Here is a 23,037-nt window from a genome sequence, read left to right as displayed (position 1 = left end):
GGTGGGCAAAAAAAAATAGAATTACTTTCTCTCATTGGCTTGTGAACGGTTGATCAGACCCTCATGTCAACTCTTTCACCAAAAGCTTATGAAAGAGACTAGTAAAAAAAAACTAAACTAGCAAGAAATTTACCCGAAACTATTCAGAACCAAGCACAGGTCACCCTCTGGAGGTTTGGTTGGGATAAATATTTTTGTTTTGTCCCTTTTAATTTTTATGTGAAGGATCCTGGAAACATTTTTATTTTATTTTTCCTTCATCCGCATAATGCTCAGACTCACCCTGTTAATTTATTTAAGATGGAATGTTTTCTTTTTTGTTCAATTTGATTCCTGCACAGGTCCAGAAATAAGTTTCAGTTCATTTAGAGATGAAACCAGTTCCTGAGCCATTCTGTTCCTTCTACTTAGATGGCAGCGGATATGATAGGTGGTTCTGAAACGTTCAATCCCAACACAAGTACAACAAGTAGACATGACCTAGATTGGCTATTGGATCAAGTTGTGTAGTTCTCCAACTACTCAAAGCAACATTATTCTAGTAAGATTGATGGGTGGTGCTATTAATATTTCAAAATGGCTGGTTTTGTCTTTCTTGTAAGAGGTGGAAAATGCGTAGTGGCCTTCTTTCAAGTGGCAGTAACAAGCAATTTACAGCAATAAGTGGGGAAGGGGCCATGAACCTACTTTGTTCTTCAAAAAACGTAAACTAAACTCATGTCACTCTCACACTAATTAAACAGCTCTTTAAAAACACTTGAAACAATAGAAGTTATGTGATGGAAAATATTAACGTATTTGATACATAATTACCGCTAACCAGTCTACGCTGATTGCATTTATTTTTTATAAACGGGTTTCTATGCTCTTTCTTTAATTTTACAGCACGCCTTTGTACTTTTGAGTTGCTTTAAAGTATGTGTAGTTGCTCTGGAGTGAACCAAAAAGGTTGTTTCCTTGTTTTATATGCTAATTGAGACTTAACATCTTGACTCCATCTCTGTTCATCATGCACAGTCATGAGAGTTTGATGAAACTTCTGTTCTCTCAGAAAATAAGACGATTTCACAATGTGCTGTCTGAGTCTCCCAACGGAACTAAAAGGCATCAAGAAGATTGTGAAATATAGTGTGAAAACTATTTTTAATAGAAAACTTTTTAGGGCTAGAAAGCTGCTTAGTATTTGATCAACCAAGTTCAGAGTTTCTAAGGCAAGCTGCAGACATGATGAAATACAACACGGCCGTTTGAGGACCTGTTTCGATAAGTGCGACTCTGTACTTTCAGAATACCTGAAACATGTGGTTGCACATTATTACAGTGGTACAGCTCACTCCGCACTTTATAGCACATGGTGAAAAATATTATAGGTGTATAATCTGTTACAGAAAAGTAAGGAATGCAATTCATTGTGTAATTTGAGTAAATGTATCTAATTGAGGGGGAAAAAATCACATTAACCAATAATTGGTTTGAACAAAATGTCTTCTACTATACTTGCAACTAGTCTGCAAATATAGCAGACTAGTTGCAATACTAGTTTGCTATAATTGCAGACTTTATTGCAACTAGTCTGAAAATTGTAAAATAAATAATTTTACACTTGCAAAAATTATTTATTTAGGAACCCCTGGTATTTTAAAGAAATGTTATGCATTTCAAAAATATTCTCATAGCTTTTGAAGTAGAAAATAAAAAAACTCACAGCACCACAGATCCTCTACTGTACAGTTAGCATAAAATCATTTCAGAATATTTTTCCCAAAGGGCCAAATAAGCAACTGCGGCTGTTTGTGCCCAAACCATGAGCTGAAAACAATTTACAGTTGTATTTAATTATAAACTGTAAATAATATATATTTTTATATTTGTTTAGCATTAAAAAACGGAGGATGCACAGGCATTCAGGAAATAAAATATAACTTATTTGCAAGTTTTCCCCTCAACAAGTTTTCTATTGCCTTTATGCATGTAGCTAAATGGGAAGTTGGCATCACCGTGTGTTAAGTACTTACTGCTGAGAATAGAGGGCTTCTGTCCGATAATTTCTTGCATTTTAATTGGTTGCAAGGGCAGTATGAGAATTGTACCTGCTTTATATACATCTATATATATGTTTTTTACATAACCAAGATGCGAACCTCACAAAAAGTACTGGTTATTTTATGAAAAATGGAGAAAAAAACAGAAAAATGTGAGCTAATTTATGTACTTTCTGTATATTATCAATCCAAAAATATTTAGTCAGATCATTTAAATTCGAGATGAACTCCTATGAACAAGTCTGACTGAACAGATAAGTGTGAAGAATGGCACGTAATGAACTTCTTATTAACTCACGTTAATGGAAGGCCAAGACTGAGCATGCTCTGATGTCGTGTACCCCTGCTGGGTATGGCAGGTGAGGTTATTGGGCCTCTGAGGGATGGGAAAGGCTGTGCAGGATGCCGGGCCCCTCATGACGCTGCTGGGTACACCAGGAGAGAGCACACCGAGAGTCCTTGGAGGGCTTATGGGATGGGGGCAGGTCCACTCCTCTTCATCCTCAGAGGACTGAGGCGGTTGGGGGGCGGGCTGGGAAGGAGGAGGGGGCTCAAAATGGAGGTGTGCCACCTCTGACAGGGGGAAAGGCATCTCTCTGGAGTGGCGCATGGAGCTCTCTACCATACTGCTGTCTCCGCCTGCCGCAGCTTGAAGGGGCGACGGGGACCCGCGGTGCTGCAGTCCACCGTGAGGGGAGCCGACGTGTTGGGGCTGCTGCTTTGGGTAACCCTCAACGTAGGGCCGTGGCTTTGGCAGGGTGGAGACTGGGTCTAAGGAGAAGCGAGGCGGGCACTGGTAAGCTGAAGGGTCAGCTACCTCTGAGTAACTGCGGCGACCCTGGAAGCTGGCTCTCAGGTGCTGGGTGGGCGGTCGGTAGGAATAAGAGGCAGGTCCATTGCTGACGTCCAGAAGCGGGGAGCGGCGGTGCATGTCGGGGGACAGACGCTGCAGCACCGGAGAGCGCCGTTGCTGGATCGGGGAGTGATGTGGCGGCACTGGCGAATGCCGCTGAGAGATGGGAGAGTGGCGCTGGGAAACTGGAGAGTGACGCTGGTGGTGGATGGGAGAATGGAGCTGCACTGTGGGGACAAAGGCGGAAAACCTCCAATTAGACGCCTCAAACAAAACAAACATCTTCATGCTTCATGGTAAAGTGACGAAACCGTAGGACTACTACATGTGGAGGCCTGAGTTGAATCTATTGCCTCTACCTATATTGAGAATTTTCTTTTTTTCTGAACATTAGAATCTGATTTTCCAAATTTCCATTTAGCACACTGACCAAATCCAAGTAGAAGCACAATATAAAGCGCAGTATACATTGCACATTATTTGATTAAGTGGAGATAAACTTTCTACACAGTCCTGTTAAAATGTCAGGTATTTCCAAGATGTGAAACAATGAGACCATGATAAAGTTAATAATAATAGTTTTTCAACATTTATCCTATAAAATTCAAAGAAAAAATCTGCAATGACCTGGATGCATTAATGTGCACATCCTCAATCTAATATTTTGTTGGAGAATATTTGCATACATTTTTTGGATTCAGTCTTCTTGGGCACACACTTGTCACCAGTTATAGTGAGTCTAATGAAACTGAAATAGAGTTAATATTCATAGTGAGATTTTCCTCTGTTCATTTTTACCCTTAACCTAAAGCTGGAGAATCTGTAAAGCAATAAAAGAGAGCTGTGGACAGGAGAGGTCCTCTCAACGTGATAGATTAGAAACATTTGCACGCTAGAGTTTGAAAAAAAAAAATACTACCAAGTGAAGATGTGAGTTGCTGACAGAATTCTAGTAAAGAAGACTAAATACTGAAATTCAGTCATGTGTTTCATTAACGTTGTAGTTTCAGGATGTACAGATACTGTATGTGCTAATATGTTGTTACATGGTTCTATTTTTGTTCACCACTTTCAATTTTTGTTGTTAAATTTTAACAGGAACAGTAAAGTGCATGCAACAGTAAAAGTGAAAATAATAACAGATTTAGAATGATGTCATTCTTCAGTCAGTTAGAAGTAGTTATATTCAATAGTCGGTCAGACACTGAGTCAAACAAAGTTAGAATATTGATAGAAATGTCTGAAACTACTTCCATAATGGAAGTAGTTTCAGAAATTTAGCTTCCAGGAAGCTAAATTTAAGAAAATGTTGCACAATACAAATAAACTGAACTATCAGTGAAAAAATTATTTCTGATTAAATTCTAAATTATTTGGGTGCAACTGAAGAAAAATTTGAGGAACAAATATGTTAAGGATATATTTTACACATATATGAAATATATAATTTTAGTTATGTAAAATATCAAAAACTTACCAGCACAGCGAGCCAACTAATGTAAAAACAAATTGTTTTGTTTTACCCTAAGAAAAAAATTTAAACATTTGTTTTAGTCAATGTGAGCTTAGCAGACAAATTTCCATTTTCACCTTACCCATATGGATGCACTATTCAATAATAAATCAGCACATTTTAATATTTTTTGTTGAAAAACTGTTATTTTTTGCTGCTGTCATCTTGCATAACATTTTCATCAGATGTTGCAACAAGATATTGAGTTAATGGAAATGGTCTTTATGTTCCTCTATTGGTATAAGTCTCCATAAAAAGATTTATCTGCACAAGTACAGTTGTAGTGTTTCCTGTATTTTCAAGATATGTTGCTGAGTGAGTCAGCCCTGCAGTCACTTCAGCTACACTGGTTCAGGGTGCTAAAGAGGGGAGGGGCTGTTTGTGCTTTTCAGAGTTTTCTCCGAACGAGGAGAAAAAGGGGGTAAGTCCAGTACGTTCACTCGCTTTCGACATTCAAGAACTCTTCCATGGCTGCACACAATTTCCCAAAATATGCCAACAAATCGCCAAGAATATCAGTTTTTTGTTATAGATGACGAAGACTTTCATATTATCTGCACATTCCTTGTTGTTGATATTTACTTTCCTTAGCTGAAGTTCTCTCTCAGGTTCTGTTCTGCGAACTTGGTTTGTGGTTGGACGCAAACTTGTGAGACAACCTGTGTTTCTTTGTGCATGCAGAAAAAGGTGTTGCTACCGTTTAGCACTTCTTTACTTTTACTCCACAACGTGCATCTCGGATTTCCTATTACTTTTTAAGTGAGAAAACAACACATACAAATCACAACCAGCACTGAAAAACGATGCAGATGTCAATTAATGAATCAAACTTGATATACATTACATTTGCTTTTTAAGATGCCTCAGAAATTATTGATATGTAAAAAATCTTTAAAAATTAGGAATCTATCGTGCCCAGTGTCGCTTGAGGGCCGCAAGTAGGCTGAATGTGTGACAATTTTAATTTAATAATAAAAAACATCTAAAACACTAATTGTAAAGCTGGTAGTAGGGCAAAACACAAAAAGGCTAATTTGGGCATGAACAGTGAAGGCAAACCAGCATGGAAACAATATGAAAAATAGGTAAACTATAGGAGGAGTTGACTGAAAGAAACAAATGTGTAGGTAGAGCAGATCGGATATAAAAAATCTACACACCCCTGTTAAAATACCACAATAATGTGATAAAAAAATAGTTTATGATAAATAATTTCAGATTGTTACACATTTAACATAACCTACAATAAATTAGTTTTTAAATAAGTAAGTAAAAAAAAATAACTCATCAAAGTAGGGGTGTGTCAGCATTAGCCAAATGTAGTTTCTATACCCACTATAAAGTGGGTCCTTTGATGAGTCAGTTCTGACAGAGTTTAACAGTTTCTATCTCTGATAGCTGGTATTTTTTAAATTATAACTTAATTTAATTGGTAATTTTGAAACAAATTCTTGTTAATAATTCTTAGAGATGAACTGATCACAGCTTTGCGTCTCTGTCTTGCAGACACCAATTTTATCTTTAATACTTATAAAAACACGAAGGAATAAGAACAAAATTCCAAGTATTTTTGTCACGTCTCCTTGCTGTCAGCAGCCAGTAATAATTTAGATAAATTACATCAGACTGTGTCTCAGAGCAGTCACTGTAAAACATAATTACATAATTTCTTAGACACACAGAAACATTTACAAATCAAGAATGTTCCATGACAGACAGGTGGAAACCTCAACTAAATAAAACATGGAAACATTTCTGTTTATCATTACTTTTACCTGCTGAAACTATTGCTCTCTTTTGCCTACAGTTCACTCAAAAAGGACAGTTTCCTTTTTGGTTTCTTTTTTACTGCTTCCTTTAATGCTGAAAATAACTCATTTTCAGTCTCCTTCCCTCAGTAACAACTCTCACACCAAAGATTGTTGTTGCAGTAAGGAATGTAGGTGTGGTAGATTCACTGAGGACATCTTTTCAATTCACAATAAATTTTTTTTTTTTTAAATAGAAGGTGTTTTCTTACACTAATTTGCCCACTTTAAAAATCTTTGAAACTAAATTGATAAGTACACACTTGTTGTTCTTATATCTGCTTTATCAGTGCTTGGTTTTGACCCGCAAGTGATCATCTTGCAGGTCACATAGGCAAGAGTGAGGGTAGACCCTGGACTGGTGAGCAATACACAAGTCCCAGGATTTATTTTCCTTTTTCTTTGCACTACAGCAGAAAACTGGAGGGTCCAGAGAAAACGTCAGCATGTTTTCTATGGACATTAGTGGGATGAACATTCTGTACCATAATAATACAGTCTGATGTCACAATGTACTTTAAGTAAGACAACCTATGGTGTAGTAAATCAGAGATCCTGCTTTGAGTCGGTGAGCTTTTCCTTTTGAACTGCATGTTTAAGTTTCACAATGAATACACAGCTGTGGTGACTGTGTTTCAGAGAGTGCTGCTGCAATGTTTCTGCAGATTAAAGACGAGGCTCTTCTAATAAAAATTACCGGGATCGTCTCGACCCAGATTTTCTCCGACGTGCAGTGTTTCAACGCATAAACGCTAACCTGGACTGGCCGGCTCCTGCGCCGCCTTCCTCAGGATCTCCGTCTGCTTGGAGCACAGCGCTTGGAGGCGTCCCACTTCCTCTGTTAACTCTGTGTAGGCCAGAGCCAAATTCACCCTGAAGGAAGAAAGGAGGAGGGCAATTATGTAATTAGCATAATCATTGTTGCAGCAGAACATTAAAGTGTTGGCACAATGTTAAGGTGTTACAACTGTGTGGTTATTTAAACTATAATTGCAGTCAAATTCTTGTCAAAATGCAAATAATTTTTTTTCCCTCCAAGCCAGGAACTGCAAATGAATGAGAACATGAATTAATCTTCATCTGCTATGAAATAGAAAAAGGCCTGCTGCAGCGACACACAAATCAGGTGGCTAATTGAGAAGCACATATTTTTAGATTGCATGTCGGAGTGCATAATTTAAAATCACACCATATTCTTGCAAGATGTGCCTTGACGCTCTCAGGGGCTGCGCTGACGGAGCGGCTCTATTTCCAGAGCTCTAATCCAGAAAGATTGGTTTACGAGGTGCCGTATTTTAACCATAGCAACGAGATGTCGTTCTCTCAGCTAATTTCATCAAAACAGATTGAGACAGAAATGTATTATGCAAGTCGAAAGTAAATTCATCTGTTCACAAGATGAATATAAAACCAACCAAGACATTTGATGAATTAGATATAAAACCAAACAGGTAGTCAGATCAGATACGGCAGCTTGTTTTTATAAACTCCTCAGTCTTGATCTGAAATTGACTCATTCGGGCGCAGAAGGAGATGAATACCAACCCTTGTTATCGGGTTAAAACCAAAACCATAAAATCCAGCATATAATCTACAAAGATAACGTAGAAAAATCTGAGTAATTTCTTATACAACGGCTTGCACTTCAAGAAAACCGAAGTTATCATTAGTTTCATCAAGAGATTTATAATTTGAAAGTTTCAGAATACGACAGTGTGTGTTTGTGCGTGTCATATGAAAACCAGCACACCTACACGAAAGCTTCAACATACCACGAAGCATCTCTTGAGGGTAAGCATGAACCCAGACAACATGCAGATATGCCTTGAGATAAATGAAAAAGTCAGAGTTGAAAAGAGGATGTAAATTGTGCTCAAGGCCGTGAAGCGCCGTTGAACGATTTTGATGTGATGACCTTGCTAAAAAAGAATTGACTGATCTCATTCTTCCATAAAGATTGTGATGGATAAAAACACTGAACTTCTGCATATCATGGGGAGTTTTTCAGCATGAAACAGAACAGACAGAAACTTCCCTAAAAAAAAACAACAAAGAAACATCCTTCCTACACAGCTAGCAAACTGTAAAATTTTAACATATGTTCTGCAGCACACCCACACATTAATTTAGTTTTAGCTACTCTTGCATATATATATATATATATATATATATATATATATATATATATATATATATGTACTAGTATTACAAACAGAATGTTAGGTTTTATTTTTATTATCTTTTTTAACAGAAATGTATTCTCAAAGCTGGATTATAAGCTTTTTGCTCCTTCACATTCGTGAATGCAACAAGTTTACCTTCAATTTCATTTAACATAAAAATCAGGGTCTCTGTTTCAGAGAAGTCAGCACTGAAAAAACCAGAAGAGCGACTGAACAGCTCATAACTTCCAATGGTTAGTTAGTGCCTGTTAATGGCCCACCTAATTTCTCAACTGACTACGGTGACTCACACACAGGGTGGGGGTATCAAACCCCCATTCAGCCCACCGTCTGGCAACAGACATCTTTCCTTTTGGTTTGAATTGGTTCAGCTCGGAAGGGCCATCACTGTTTGTGGCTTTACAACCTGCTGCATAAGGAAAATAAACGATCATTTGCGTTACTTACGGACATGGTGGGTGGAGCACGCGGCATAATGTTGTCTTATAAAGCATCCCTGAAACTAAGTGGCAATCTTCCTTTACCCCCGCTTCGGCTGTTCATACCTAAATGCTGATGTGTGGCAGATTTATTGACAGTTTTAAACTGACGCACCTCTTCCTTTTCACACGTATGCTATGTCACATTTCACATTTGCTCATGTCTTTTAGCAGTGTTTTGAAACAGGCATTGGCCAGAGCGCAACACTTCTCAGTCCTGGCTCTACACCCTCTCAGAGAGCAAAGATTCACAGACATAATAAGTTGTTTGTCTCCCAAGCAACTAAAAATGCTTCTCACATTTGCTTACATGCATTTCCTCTTTTGCATATGCTCATTTTTTTCCCCCTCTTTTCGTTCTTGAATGCGAGCGTGCAAGTTTTTGTACAGTGTACGCTACAGTGCGTGGGAGGGGTGTGATAATGCCAATGCAGCATTGATGAAAGGGCTGTGGAAGTAGATTGATCGGGTGGAGAAGCGTACTGTGCGTGTTCGTGTGTGTGTGCGTTTGTGGGGGTGAGTGGGAGGTGAGTGTAGGCTGAAATCTGACCCCCGATCTGATGTTTTAAAGGAAAAGCCTTCTCCACACCTGCCTTTGGGATCTGACGTTCCCTCGCTGTTGGCACACACTCAGGGAAACATGACTTCAGGATGCACAGTGGTGCACGTAATACTCTTCTTTTTCTTAACTGAGAGATTGAGAGGAATTACAAGAAAAGGAAGCTGATTTTTTTATAGACCTCCTGGAAAGGGCTGGGGTCTCTCTGAAATCAAACAATGTTTTTATTTCCCACACTCTGCAGTCCATTTCCTGAATTTTGCCACGCACTGTTTAGTGTAACACAGAAAGGTGTCAAACTGCTCTCACACCAAGCCACAGTTACGGGGTGATGCTTTGCGTCTTTGAAGTCGGCCAAACTGTGTTCATTATACAATAGCAAATAGGAGTAGCCAGTTGTTTTACTACTGTACTTTCAGAATTTCAGCCTCTACTATAAACACTCATCATTGGTCCTACATTTCACCCACGAGGTCACGTAAAATCTCAGAAAAAATTACATCAACACAAGAGTTTCCTAACAGTTTAGTTGGCCAGTTTCAACCTATCAGTAAATAAGTATTTGTGGACATTAGAATGCTAACTTTAGATTTGCATCCTAATGATAGCATTAGCATGTTTTTAGTTCAGAACGTTATAAATGATCGCCATTACAATTTGCAAAATATTTCAAAACAGACAGCTGAGCTTAAATTTTACAACTGGCATTTTAAACATGACTGAAAAACTACAAATTCACTAAGTTGAGAATTTGCGAACAATCGGAACACAAGATTTAATCTTCGCTTTTGCTTGGATCCTCAACTCGAAGAGGGAATTCCACCTGAACAGGCCGTGATTTATTTGAAATTGCTCTCGATTTCTGTAAACTGAGGACAGATTAGTCAGTCTCTCCGCAAAGGAATAGTTTTGAATTGGTAGAGTGGAGGTTGAGCCGGGCGGGGTGGGGGAGTAATTGCCAGGTGCCTGCTGGTGCCTACAGTGCTGTGGCTTGTGGTTGACGAGGGTAGCTTGTTCGCGAATTAACGGTTCCATCTGAGGGAAACAAGTCCGCAAATGCAGTTACAAGAAGCGAAGTGGAACCACTGGATGGAAATAGGCAGAAATTAACACAACAACAACAATAAATGAAGATAAAATAATATTTGTAATGCTACTTTGATTATGTTGCTGTTAACAAAAAAAAAAAAAAAAACTTTTACATACTGGAGAGGTTTTCTAATTATCACCACTAATTAACAGACAGAAGACTTGACTATAAGGGTTATGTATTGTGCTAATATTCTTGACAAAACCTCCTTTTTTAATCTGTGCAATTTACATTAAACAGACCCAATTACAAGAAATTCTCCAGGAAAAAGTGTAGCGGCAATTCAGTGGGAGTGAGCAATATTGTTGAGTAAAACCAAAAGGTGACCAAGGTCTGGAAAAAAGTAGTAGACTTCCACCGCACACTCGGCACACACAAAAAACTCAGCCTCTGACTGCTGTCGCACCATTTACTTTCTGTTTGCTCCCCATCGAAACACCTTTGGGGTTTCATTGTGTGGGAGTCAGTTGCCCAACCTGCTGCGGCTTTTTTTTTTTCTTCCTTTTTTATGCCTGACACCCTGTAAACATCAGAAGTCAGGGGCAACTTTAGACGTAGATGAAGATAAGAGACCGCCCTCGCTTCCAGTAAGAGACAGAGATAAAATTATAAACAGTGTAAGATTTTATTCTGATGGTTAATGGTAGGAGAGGAGAAAAGAATCAACACTTTATTAGGATTTTAAGGCAAAAATATATTGATAATATGTGCAAAGTGGACAGGAAGACGTTATGGTTTGTGCATACACTGCCCCCTGCTGCTCAGGGTGATTATTTGCCAAAAGTGTTCCGTCAAATTCTAAAAATTCTTCAGTTTTCACATTTATAGATATAACATTTCTCTATTAGTCTTTTCATGCTAATGCTATCAGATGCCTTTTTTTAGTCATTATATAAACAGTCATCTCTCTTTTCATGGTTTCTGTTGAGACCCTGTTATTCATCACGCCTAGATCTCTATTTTCTTTTAGTTGCTTCGTGCCTTTGTTGTGCTTTTAGTTTGATCTCTCTCTGTGTTTCACCTGCTCTGCCTGCGAGAGCATTTTTCAAAATTAGACTAAATAACTGGACCCAGTTGTAACATGCAGTTAGAATGTTTCGCCTTTCTTTCGTTTTCACCAAACTAAAGCAGCTCAGCAAACTTCTGACCATGAGTAAAATACTGCCTACTGATGGCTCCTCACAAACTTTATTTAATGAAAATTAGCCAATGGCACCTTGCATAGTACATTCACCAGGCCAGAGCATCCAAACATTACTCCTCTGTTAAAGCTGTTTGAACCCAGTTAGTCAGTGATTGGAGAACTTGCTTGCTTCCTAATGAGGCTCCCAGAGGTAGGCCTGAGCACATCCCAGCAGGACAGCAGAGATGAGCTTCTGCTGAGACATTTCTCAATCTTGCTCTTTTTTTGTTTGTGATCGTTGCTCAGCCTGTATTCCTTCTTGCTAACTTAGCCATGCTCCCGCTTTCCTTCCGTCTCCGTCTCCACATGAGCTCCCCTCCCTTCGGCCCCTGCTAAGAGATTGTTGGTGGTCACTTACTGCTCATCTCCCACCTTCTTTATCCACTCCACATCGCACTGCTTGCACGGAGAAGTCATTTCCTGCAGAAGTAGAGCATGAAATTAGATTACCATGCAGGTTGCTGGTAGGATATTGGACAAAATCTGACAGCATAGAGACAGCAGGGACAAAAACTCTCAGAATGAAGAGCACAAGCTCAAAGACTGTTATTGATGTGTGTTCTCACCATTTTACAGTCACAAAGACAAAGTGGCTGGAATTTTTTTTTCCTTTTAAGCTGACAGCTGAATTTAGGCGCTGTAAAATGTATTTTCTTTAAAACATCTTCAGCTTAAATATATGTCACATAAGATAACACAATGAGGCTCTTGTCACTTTTTCAAAAGAAAACGTGGTAAATGCAGATACACTGAGGATTGCAATTACGTTTCCATGGAACAGTCGATCTGACATCAATCTTAAATTCTGCCTTTGTTCGCCCCGTTGCCTCCAGCTTTAAACCAGAGATCAGTGGTAGCTGTCAAGTTGAGCCCCATGGCTTTCATCATCCAGCTTATCATGTTGTTGAACCATCAAGAAAGTAAAAAAAAAAAAATCAAAACTGTGCAAAAGCTTTGAGTTGTTGCCCCTTTGTTCTACTTGCTGTACATTCAGAAAAAAAATTAGTCTCTTTGGGATGTACCAATTTAAAAAATATATCATGATTATTGTTATAAAAATAACAAATAACAATAGTAATATGATTTATAGTAGTAATGTTTTTTTCATAATTTTACTGAGTCTTATATTTACTTTCACCGCCACACACAGGATGTTTTTTGATTTACATTAGTTTTGGTACTAATTATAAAAATATCTTAAGAATAAGATTATGTGTGTAAACAAAGGACAAACTAAGAAAACTAAAAAAAAAAAAAAAAAAAGTAAAATTACTGCTGAGAATAATGTGGACAAAATGTACAAAAACTGCTGTAAAAGAACTGACCAAACATGTCATTTTTCTGTCTGCAAAACATCCCTGATGGCGTACCCAGAATCATCATTGCTTCATAAAATACATCTGAAGGGAAGTTAGTGTGTGGAGTTTATTTAGGGGTGCCAGGTCAGAGGGGGTTGAACACAAATACCAGCCACAAAAATATCTGACAATCACTTTTCACTTGTCTTAATTATGAGCTACATTGTGTTGAAATACTGTTAAAATCCCAATAAAATTGACTTACGTTTATGGCTGTAATGTGAAAAAATTTGCAAAAGTTTAAAGTTCAGGAATACTTTCTCAGGGCACTGTAACTTTATTGTGAGTGTTTTTTTTCTTTCATATTTTACAGTTCAGTACATTTCTGTCTGTTTAAATGGTCCAGACACCGTGTACCAGACTGAAACCAAAGCAACACTGACCCTCTCCCTCTGGTCGTCCTGCAGCTGTCTGATCTCGTCTTTCAGCCGCTCGACCTCCGCCTTCATCTCCTCCTCCCGCTGACACGCCCCCTGGGCCTCGTGCCGCGCCCCTTCTAGCTCGGCCTCCAGCCGCTGCAGCTTCAGGTCCGACAGGGTGTCCAGGCTGCGCGAGCTCTGAAGGGTCAGAGCTGGGCAATCCAACACTGGAAGCAAAAGAAATGAGAGGAAAGGGTGTAAACACGCAGCACAAAAAAGATATAAACACTGAGCTTCTATTGCTTCTTTTCTTTTTTTTCCCTGAGTAATGCACCGCCCCGCTGTCCACGGTTGTACAATCGATGACTATAAAAGAGCTGACTTCTTCCAAGGGCAGCATCTTTCAGCGTGTACCTGGGTGATGTGATCTGTGTGGGCTGGCTAGTGATTCAGCTCCGCTCACACAGTCCTTGAGCTACAGAAGACATAGCAACGGCACAGCAGTATCATCTTTTATCTTTGCTCCTGCCTCCTCAATAAAATACTTGTATGTGCAGTCACAGGCGCAAATACACAGTACAAACTTAGTACTACACATATTTTTTTTCATTCGTACATCACAATTTAAAGCAACAAAATATGGAAGACAAACAGATTCGATGCAAATTTCCATGAGTTTTCTGCCAGTCGGATGCCTGAGCAGAATGAAAACTCCTCCTCATCAGGGTTTACTACGGCACAGGCGTCTGTTGAGGTGGCACTGGTACATTTCTTCCATGTTTCAGCCGCCCACGTCACTGACAAGGTCACAATGCAAAGCAATTAAAGTTGACAGAACCCCATCTACTTCAGTCCTTCCGCAATACGGCAGATTGAGCGGTGTTGTTTCCACTGCTCCGCATTTGTTTTGCAGGAATTTGTATTGTTCTCTGTTAAGTAGCTTTTCTTTTACACGTTTAGTCGTGCAGACTGCTCACAGCAGAGATCATTTGGTGGTGCAGATGGGCTGAATAATACCGATTTGCAGCACACGTCGTACAATGCCAAATGCCGTTAGAGCCAGAATGACTGAAGTTTCACTGCAAAGGACTTTTTATCAATTACATAACTTTTTTTTTGGAACTTTGACATTAAAGAAGCTGTTATTTTTTCCTTCAGATCTTAATTGGTTTTGCTATGTTTTTAAAAAAATATTTATTTAAATATATTTATTTATTTATCATTTAACATTTAATTGCATTGCCATTGAGAGTTTTTAATTTCCATTGTGCTTTTTTGCACAATGAGAATAAAGGAAATTTGACTCCTTTATCAGGAATCCTGTAACAAGCAGAGAATTAACCTGATGTCATCTGAAGTCAATTTGAGAGAGAACAGGCATTTTGCTATTGTTTATCGTCATTATGAACATTTTCTCATCAGGATAATAAAATGTAATTTTTCTTTGCAATAAATTTCAGTGAACGACATCTTAAAACCCCAACAGTTTGTCAAAATTGTCACTTTCACTATTTTCTCAACTGTTGATTCCATAAGAATCAGTAAATATCAAATTCAGAAATATGACCTAACGCAGTTTATGTGCAGTTTAACATGAAAAATTCAATTTCAGAATAGATTTTACTTAGAACTATGTTTTGACTGTAGTTGTATACAGTAACACCAATACAGCTGATTAAAAAAAGACTGCAAAAATGTTGCAAATGATTCTTAGTCACTTTTATTGTTATCATAATACATGCCACAGTACATTGCAGTAAGATTTTGAGTCTATATCGCTCATCACGGTTGGATTTGAGTCAGCTGTTCCAATTTGCTTCAGTTTAGTAGATTCCTAATAAGTGGCATTAATTGAACGTAGTCTTTTTAGGTTTGTTTGTGACACACAAAGCTTCGATGGTAGAATGGAAAAATTCAGTGTTGTTTAAATATATCAATAAAATCATCTTCAGATGGACATCAAGCTGAATTTGATTTGGCAGGTCAGTGTTTTACCAAAAAATGTAACTGATTTGGTCAAGAAAAACTAAAATAGTTGTCTGACTGAGAGGCAGAAGGCAACTGAATGGACTGAAAAGAAAGGTGTTGCTTAAGAAGTATAACAAAACAAGGAACATTGTTCCTCAGAACATGACACAGACCCAGTCATGAAGATCCCACAGCAGACAGCTAAAGGTTTCTGGACTGTCTGGAAACATGAAGAGGCAGAGAAAAGACTAACAGAAGGCATTTGAACCCATAGGAAAACATAGACATTTAAATGACAATAGCAAAAGTCAATAGAAGAAAAGAAAGTGCAATGCTGAGTCACATAAACATAACAAATCCCGAAAAGCTGCATACTATAACCAGTCATAAATCATATAAAAAGCGACAAAAAGATTTGCACTCTGGCAAAAAGTCTGTTTCTCTGCACAGATGAGCAGCCGATGAGAAACAATGCACACTCGCTGATTTCTAAAAGTTACAACAACAGACAAGAGGTGGGCAGTTTTCCTCCTGCGTCTAAATGTCTTTGGAATGACTGCTCTTACTTTTTCTCAATTTGTCCAGTAAAACATGTCCACTAATTGTACCTGAGTGGACAAAGCTGCTTACTGTGTTTGTCAGGGCCAGAGTGGAGCTGCAGGTACTGCATGTCTTTGTTGTGCAGCTGGATGTTGAGCTTCTGCAGAGACTCATCCCTCTGCCTCAGCGCCGACTCCAGGCCCAGGATCCGCTCGACATGTTTCTCCACCAGGTTCGTCTGAAATCACACACATAAATCATGAAAAGACAGCCCAATCTGTCGTACAGCTGAGAACAAGGTAAAATGTTGTCTTTATTTATGTGTGGCACATGGTACAATCCTGTGATATTTGAATCAATTGTCAAACACAGGAATTGGTATCAATCTGCAAAAATAACACTAACAGTGTCTGAATTAAAGCAATTATGCAAAAGGAGTGAGGGAGGCAAATTTCCTACATGGAAAAGTACCATAAGCAGTCGATTGCAAGGTAACATGAATGCTTGATGCTTGAGGACATTAAAATTTGCCCAAATGGGTTTTAGACATAGAAGGCAATTTTTCGCAAAGGACTTGGTTGGTTTGGAAAGCTTGTTTCCCTCCCAAATTGAAAGCATTTCTAGAAAACCACAATTTGTATTTACTCTGGTTACTTTTGCCAAAGATTAAAATGTAACCGCACTCGCTGAATAAAGAGAAAGGCTCTGAGAAAGGAAAGCTTCTCAAGAAGTGATCAATCTCCACATCTTTGCCATTTAAATCTAAATAAGAAGCAAATCATTTAACTATGTCATTTACTGTTGTTTTTTTTAAGAACCTTCCTACTTTAAATTTCTAAATGTCTCTATCACTTTATAGACGTGCTAATGAGTAAGTGAGCAAAAGGCTGGAAGGTGAGCGAGGCGCAGTTTTCTGATGAAGTCCCATTAACGAGCTGCAGGTGACACTGTGATAGTCCCTGCCAGGTGGCAGCTCCAACATCTTTGGCACACTTCATTCCCTCAGCACTCTGACAGTTTAAAGCTGCTGAAGATACTGTGTGAGATGGACTCCACTGTCAAGTGAGATGCTTTATTACCTCAGAAGGGCACCGAGGAAAGTTCAGCCAGCCAATCTGTTCGTTTGGACAGCTCTGCCTCGTGTTGATTTGTAACCACTTAGAATAAATGAGATTCTTCACGGTTTTAAGCGGTGGCGCGATACACAAAGGAAAGTTAAATCACATGCGGCTTAATTCTTCGGGGGAACAGGAATAATTAAAACAGTTGCTAAGAGAAGAATCTCCCTTCCAAAAATATTTTTAGCCAGATTATAATTTGCAGGATCAGCAATTGCATGTTTTGTTTTGTTTTTTTGTAAAAAGAAAGATACTATCGCTTAGCAGAAATTGCCTACAGTGAAAGATTGGATGATCAGCAGCATATTTTACTGTGGATATTGGATGTTCTCTCCTCTAGTCAAAACTACTAGTTTATGAAACCTGCGAACTTGATGTTGGACTAGACATAAATGAACTTTGTTCACCAGCAAGGTTTTGTTGGGAGGTGCTTAAGCTCCTAAAATGATTAAGAAAACCAAATTCTCTAAAAGTGTTTAATGAAATTGACAATAAGAAGAATCTTTGAGGAATGAGGAAAAGTCCAGAAGAAAATGTCATGGCTTTGATAGGTTAACTAACATATCCAAGTAAATTGGAAGGAGACTTTTGGGAGTATTTTAGGCCACACCTGAAACACAGTTTTCTCTTACGACATGTTTGAAAAGTCAAGAGAAATCCGACATCAGGAGGAGAATTGTGGAGCTGCACCAGTCTGGTTCATCCTTGAGAACAACTTCCAGATCTCTGAAGCTGCCACATTCATCTGTTCAAACTATAATATGTAAGTACAGACATGATGGGAATGTACAACCATCATACAGCTCAGGAGTCAGACAATTTTTGTCCTAGATATGAACATATTTTGGTCCAAAATGTGCAGATTGACCACAGAAGAAAGACCTTGTGAAGACTCTGGCTATAGCTGGTAAGACAGTCTCATTATCCACAAAATTAAAAAAAAACAAAAAACATTTTGTGTCCTACTTTACTATTATGAATTACTTTGTGTTGGTTTAATACATTGACATCCTTAAAAACACATACATTGAGGTTTGTTCTAATAAGGCTCTTTGTAATTTCTGTCTTGATATAAACCCCAAAGCCGTATGGATTTTTAGTTTTCTTAACTTTTGTGTCTTTGATTCAGCTGCAGGGCTTAAAAAAAAAAAACAAGACTTCAAAGTTAATATTCCCAGGTGCTCCCTATCGAATCTAACTGGAGTGAAAGATGCAATTACATCTTCATCTACAAAATATTTACTCATGGGGCACAATACAAATGCAGGGGAATGAAATGCTGTTCAGGGGAATCGATTTACTTCCCCTGAACGTTCAGGGGAACGCAGCTGATGTACTTCAGGTACGTTCATTCTGTTGATCTCTCATAGGAAATCCCAATGAAAAACACTGAGGTTTGTGGCTGCAATGGAAGAGATTTCAAGCTGTATGAACTTGAAAAATATGTATTAATGTATTGCCATCAAGTTGCTAGAAGTCATTGAAAAAAAGCTAAAAAATATATATATGCAGAAGGTAAATCTGCATGCTAACTTCTCAAGCTTTGAGGATACAGAAATAAGAACATTTCTGCAGCAGACAGCTGCTATGATTCACTGAACTGGAACCAAACTGGAAGAACTCTTGTTGTATTCACATAAGTTATATTTTTTACATCTAAACACATATTTCATTAACTTTTAATGATACCAACTCTTGCTTTTTTTTAAAATCTCAAGTGTAAAACTAATACTCGATGAATAAACCATTCGACTCCAGCGTGAAGCTATCTGAGTGTCGCTTCTGACCATCTTGTCGAGGTCCCTCTGGAGGTTGCTTTTCTCCATGTGGATCTTCTCGTAGGCCTGGATCACATCCTCCAGCTGTTCCTCTCTTTCCTTTCTCTTCTGCAGCTAAAGAGAGACAGATAAAAAAAAAAGAAGCTGAAAAGCAGGCAGACTCACACAGACAACAAAACAAGTTGACACATTTCCTCCCTTCTTAGTTTTCAAACTTCCCCACAAAGGAGAAAATGAAGGGAAAACTTCAATTCAGAGAGTCATCAAACGTGTCCCTCAAGAAGATGTTTTGTAACTGGGAGAAATTGGGACACCGAATATCTAAGACGTCAGCATGTGCAACACAGCACTTCCCTAATGTCACAAGAGTTTTAAAAAAAAGGGGGCCCACTTAACATCTCGGTGGCTTAGTTTTCCTACAGTGTGGCATGATGAGTGCCACAGTGAGACACAATCTTATTTGGCAGATCTGAGAGCACTGAGATTCTCCAAAGCTGAGTGAAATTAAGAGATTTTCAAAGTAGTCGAGGGAACGAGCTTATCGAAGCATGTGGAAAGAAAACATGGTCACTTCCAGGCAATTGAGTGGGAGCATCAATGAGGGACTGAGATAAACAGAGAGGGACACACTAATGGTACATGCCGAAGCAGGGACAGACGTTCAATGTGTCGATAGGAACATATGCGAGTGGAAATCTGGCACTGGTGCATGGATGGCTTGTGGAAAGCTTTGTGAAAGAGTACAGCAGTGATTTATTGGGATTTAGTGTGACAGACCCACAGAAAACATTGTGTAAATGTCAACTAGAAGTAAAGCAATTCATGGCTTTCTTTAGAAGGACAAATCTAAAATGTGTGACATGCTCTTCCATAGAGCCCCTGTTACATTGCCACCCATAAATAAAACTGCCTTCAGAAGTCACCTAACTAGTAAAAATCGTACATCTGTGGTTAATTAAGAGTCGGTAATCAGTTACATACAGAATGGGAAGGAAAACTGACAATAAACGCATCACTGCCTCAGTGACAAGTGGTGGAGGCAGCATCAAGCTTTGGGAATGAATTTCCTCAGCAGGGACAGAAAAACTGACCTGTTGATAAGGAGATGGATGAAATTAGATAAAGCGTAGTGCTGGAAAAAATCTGAGTTGGAGGCGCAGCTAGCATTAGCTTATTGCAAAATACACCGTGTTCCAAATTATTATGCAAGTGATACTTTCTCAGATTTTCCTAAATGGTTAATGCAAATGATGGTCAGTATAATTATCAAGTCATGAACTATTACAGTATAGATCAAATATTACTGAACAAAGCTCCCCATGAGAACAGTATTTTTTCCAAAAATAAAAAACTCAAAATGCACTGTTCCAAATTATTATGCACAGCAGATTTTCTAAAGATTATAAAGAACTGCAAACGGTCATTTTTTGAATGTGCAGCATTAAATGGTCACATGTACTAAAATCAAAAACTATTTTAATCAAAAACATCTTAACAGACCAAGTTACATGTTAACATAGGACCCCTTCTTTGATATCACCTGCACAATTCTTGTATCCATTGAACTTGTGAGTTTGTGGAAAGTTTCTGCTTGAATTTCTTTGCAGGATGTCAGAATATCTTCCCAGAGCTGCTGTTTTGATATGAACTGCATTCCACCCTCAGATCTTCTGCTTGAGGAAACTCCAAAGGTTCTCAATCGTTTTTTTTATTATTATTTCACATAATTTCTTTTAAATGCATAAATTATTTTTGTATTTTTTTTCATGTGAATTTTATTTTGTATGCCTGCTATTTTGAACATCATTTTAAAGACGCAGCTCGAACAAAAATGTCTCATAATTTCAAATAGTTGAGGTCAGAGGAGGATGGTGACCACACCATGAGTTTCTCCCATTTTATGCCCATAGCAGCCAATGACACAGTGGTATTCCTTGCAGTATTCATTGTCATGCATGAAGATGATTTTGCTACGGAAGTTACGGTTCTTCTTTTTGAACCATGAAAGAAAGTGATCAGTCAGAAAGTCCATATATTTTGCTGAGGTCATTTTCACACCTTCAGGGACTCTGAAGGGACCGACCAATGATTCTCTCTCCATGATTTCGGCCCAATAAATGACTCCACCACCTCCTTGCAGACGTCACAGCTGTGTTGGGATGTTGTGGCGGTCCACCACCAATCCACTACTACGTCCATCTGGACCATCCAGGGTTGCACAGCAGTCATCACTGAACAAGTCTGTTTGAAAATTAATCTTCATGTTCGGCTGGGCCCACTGCGACCATTTCTGCTTGTGAGCTCTGGTTAGGGGCCGAATAGTAGGTTCATGCACCGCAAGCCTCTGGAGGATCCTCCACCTTGAGGTTCCAGAGGCTCCAGCAGCTTCAAATAACTGTTTGCTGCTTTGTAAGGGCATTTTAACAGCTGCTCTCTTAATCCGATGAATTTGTCCAACAGAAACCTTCCTCATTATGCCTTTGTCTGTACAAACCTGTCTTTGTTCTGAATCAGCCACAAATCTCTTCACAGTACGATAACGCTTCAGTTTCAGTTGAAAGTTCGCGGACGACACAACGGTGGTGGGCCTCATCAGAGACGACAATGACCTGGACTACAGAGAGGAGGTGGAGCAGCTGGTGGACTGGTGCAGAGACAACAGCCTGATCCTGAACGTTGACAAGACGAAGGAGATGATCATCGACTTCAGGAAGAACCGGCCCAGCCACGCTCCACTGCTCATCAACAGCTCGGCTGTGGAGGTGGTCAGCAGCACCAAATTCCTGGGGGTGCACATCACAAACGACCTCACCTGGACTGTGAACACCACGTTTCTGGCCAAGAGGGCACAGAAACGTTTGTATTTCTTGCGGAGGATGAGAAGAGCACACCTGCCCCCGCCCATCCTCAAGACGTTCTACAGAAGCACCATAGAGAGCATTCTGACCAGCTGCCTTTCTGTGTGGTGTGGAGGCTGCAACGCCTCCGACTGGAAGAACGTGAGGAGAGTGGTGCGGACAGCAGAAAGGATCATTGGGGCCCCCCTTCCCTCCATTCAGGACATTTCATCCCAGCGCTGCGTGTCCCGAGGCCGAAACATCGTCAGTGACCCCTCACACCCCCACCATGGACTGTTCTTCCTGCTGCCCTCTGGAAAGAGGTTCCGCAGCGTCCGGTGCAGGTCCACCAGGTTCCGAAACAGCTTTTTCCCACTTGCCATCAGACTGCTGAACTCTTAACTGGACTGCACTCAAAATCTGGTCTCCACTTTATACCTTGCACATGTACAGAGCTAAATAACTTCTATTTTACTGTCAGTCCTGCACTTTATATTTTATATTTAGATTTATATTCATATTTTATACTGTATTTTATTCTATTCTGGAGTAACCTCACAACATTGGAAGCTCAAAACACTGTCCTGAGCCGTATGCAACGAAATTTCGTTCTGTATACACCCTGTGCACGCAAAATGACAATAAAGTCAGTCTAAGTCTAAGTCTAAATATCTAATGTTTTCATATCTTGTCATTTGGCACTACACTATCTAATGATTTTCGTCAGCAGAGATCCTTTCTCTTTCCCATATTGCTTGAAACTTGTGGCCTACTTAATAATGTGGAACATCCTTCTTAAGTAGATTTCCTTTAATTGAGCTCACCAGACAAACTAATCAACCAGCTCCCTGAAATTAATTATAATGATTCAAAGAGCCCTGACACACAATACCATCTATAAATTTAATAGCACAACAAAAAATGTAATCTTTATGACACTTAAATCCAATTTGCATAATAATTTGGAACACGGTGTAGTGACATTGCCCTAAAACAACTCAATATGAACTGAGCTCAAAACAGGTTGAAATGACTAGACTGAAATCTCATTATTTGAGAATTATTTTTTGCAAAAAATATGTTTTCTATTGCCCAAAGACCTATCCTAACTTGTTTAAAAGGAAACACAATAAGTCCCCTTTAAAACATATGAATTAAGAATAGGATGTCACTAAAGTTCGCCCATCAGTGAAGGCACATGAGTGCAGTCTATGTACTGTGTGTATATTGAGACTCTCTGTGCTATATAGGTTTGGTTCCCACAGAGCATGCTCACAGTGCCATGTCTCATTTCATCAGTCGGAATGCCAGGTGTCAGACAACCCCATGACCTGTGGAGTCCCACGCTAATCATCTCTGCTCTTCTTAT

At 39.1% G+C, this 23,037-nt stretch overlaps 1 protein-coding gene across 1 annotated transcript in view; it reads right to left on the bottom strand.

Moving 5' to 3' along the window:
- Positions 1 to 23,037, bottom strand: part of tbkbp1 (TBK1 binding protein 1) — a 64,254-nt gene that overhangs the window by 6,834 nt on the left and 34,383 nt on the right. The window contains exons 4-9 of the mRNA XM_032574399.1: positions 18,841 to 18,945; positions 16,026 to 16,173; positions 13,452 to 13,654; positions 12,069 to 12,130; positions 6,974 to 7,089; positions 2,341 to 3,122 (exon numbers count right to left, since the gene is read on the bottom strand). Of these exons, the coding sequence (XP_032430290.1) occupies positions 2,341 to 3,122; positions 6,974 to 7,089; positions 12,069 to 12,130; positions 13,452 to 13,654; positions 16,026 to 16,173; positions 18,841 to 18,945 (1,416 nt within the window). The remainder of the gene's footprint in view (positions 1 to 2,340; positions 3,123 to 6,973; positions 7,090 to 12,068; positions 12,131 to 13,451; positions 13,655 to 16,025; positions 16,174 to 18,840; positions 18,946 to 23,037) is intronic.

Source organism: Xiphophorus hellerii, chromosome 10, assembly GCF_003331165.1.
Source record: "Xiphophorus hellerii strain 12219 chromosome 10, Xiphophorus_hellerii-4.1, whole genome shotgun sequence".
NCBI lineage: Eukaryota > Metazoa > Chordata > Actinopteri > Cyprinodontiformes > Poeciliidae > Xiphophorus > Xiphophorus hellerii.
Note: the sequence above shows the minus strand (reverse complement) of the source record. Positions and strands in the feature narration are given on the sequence as shown.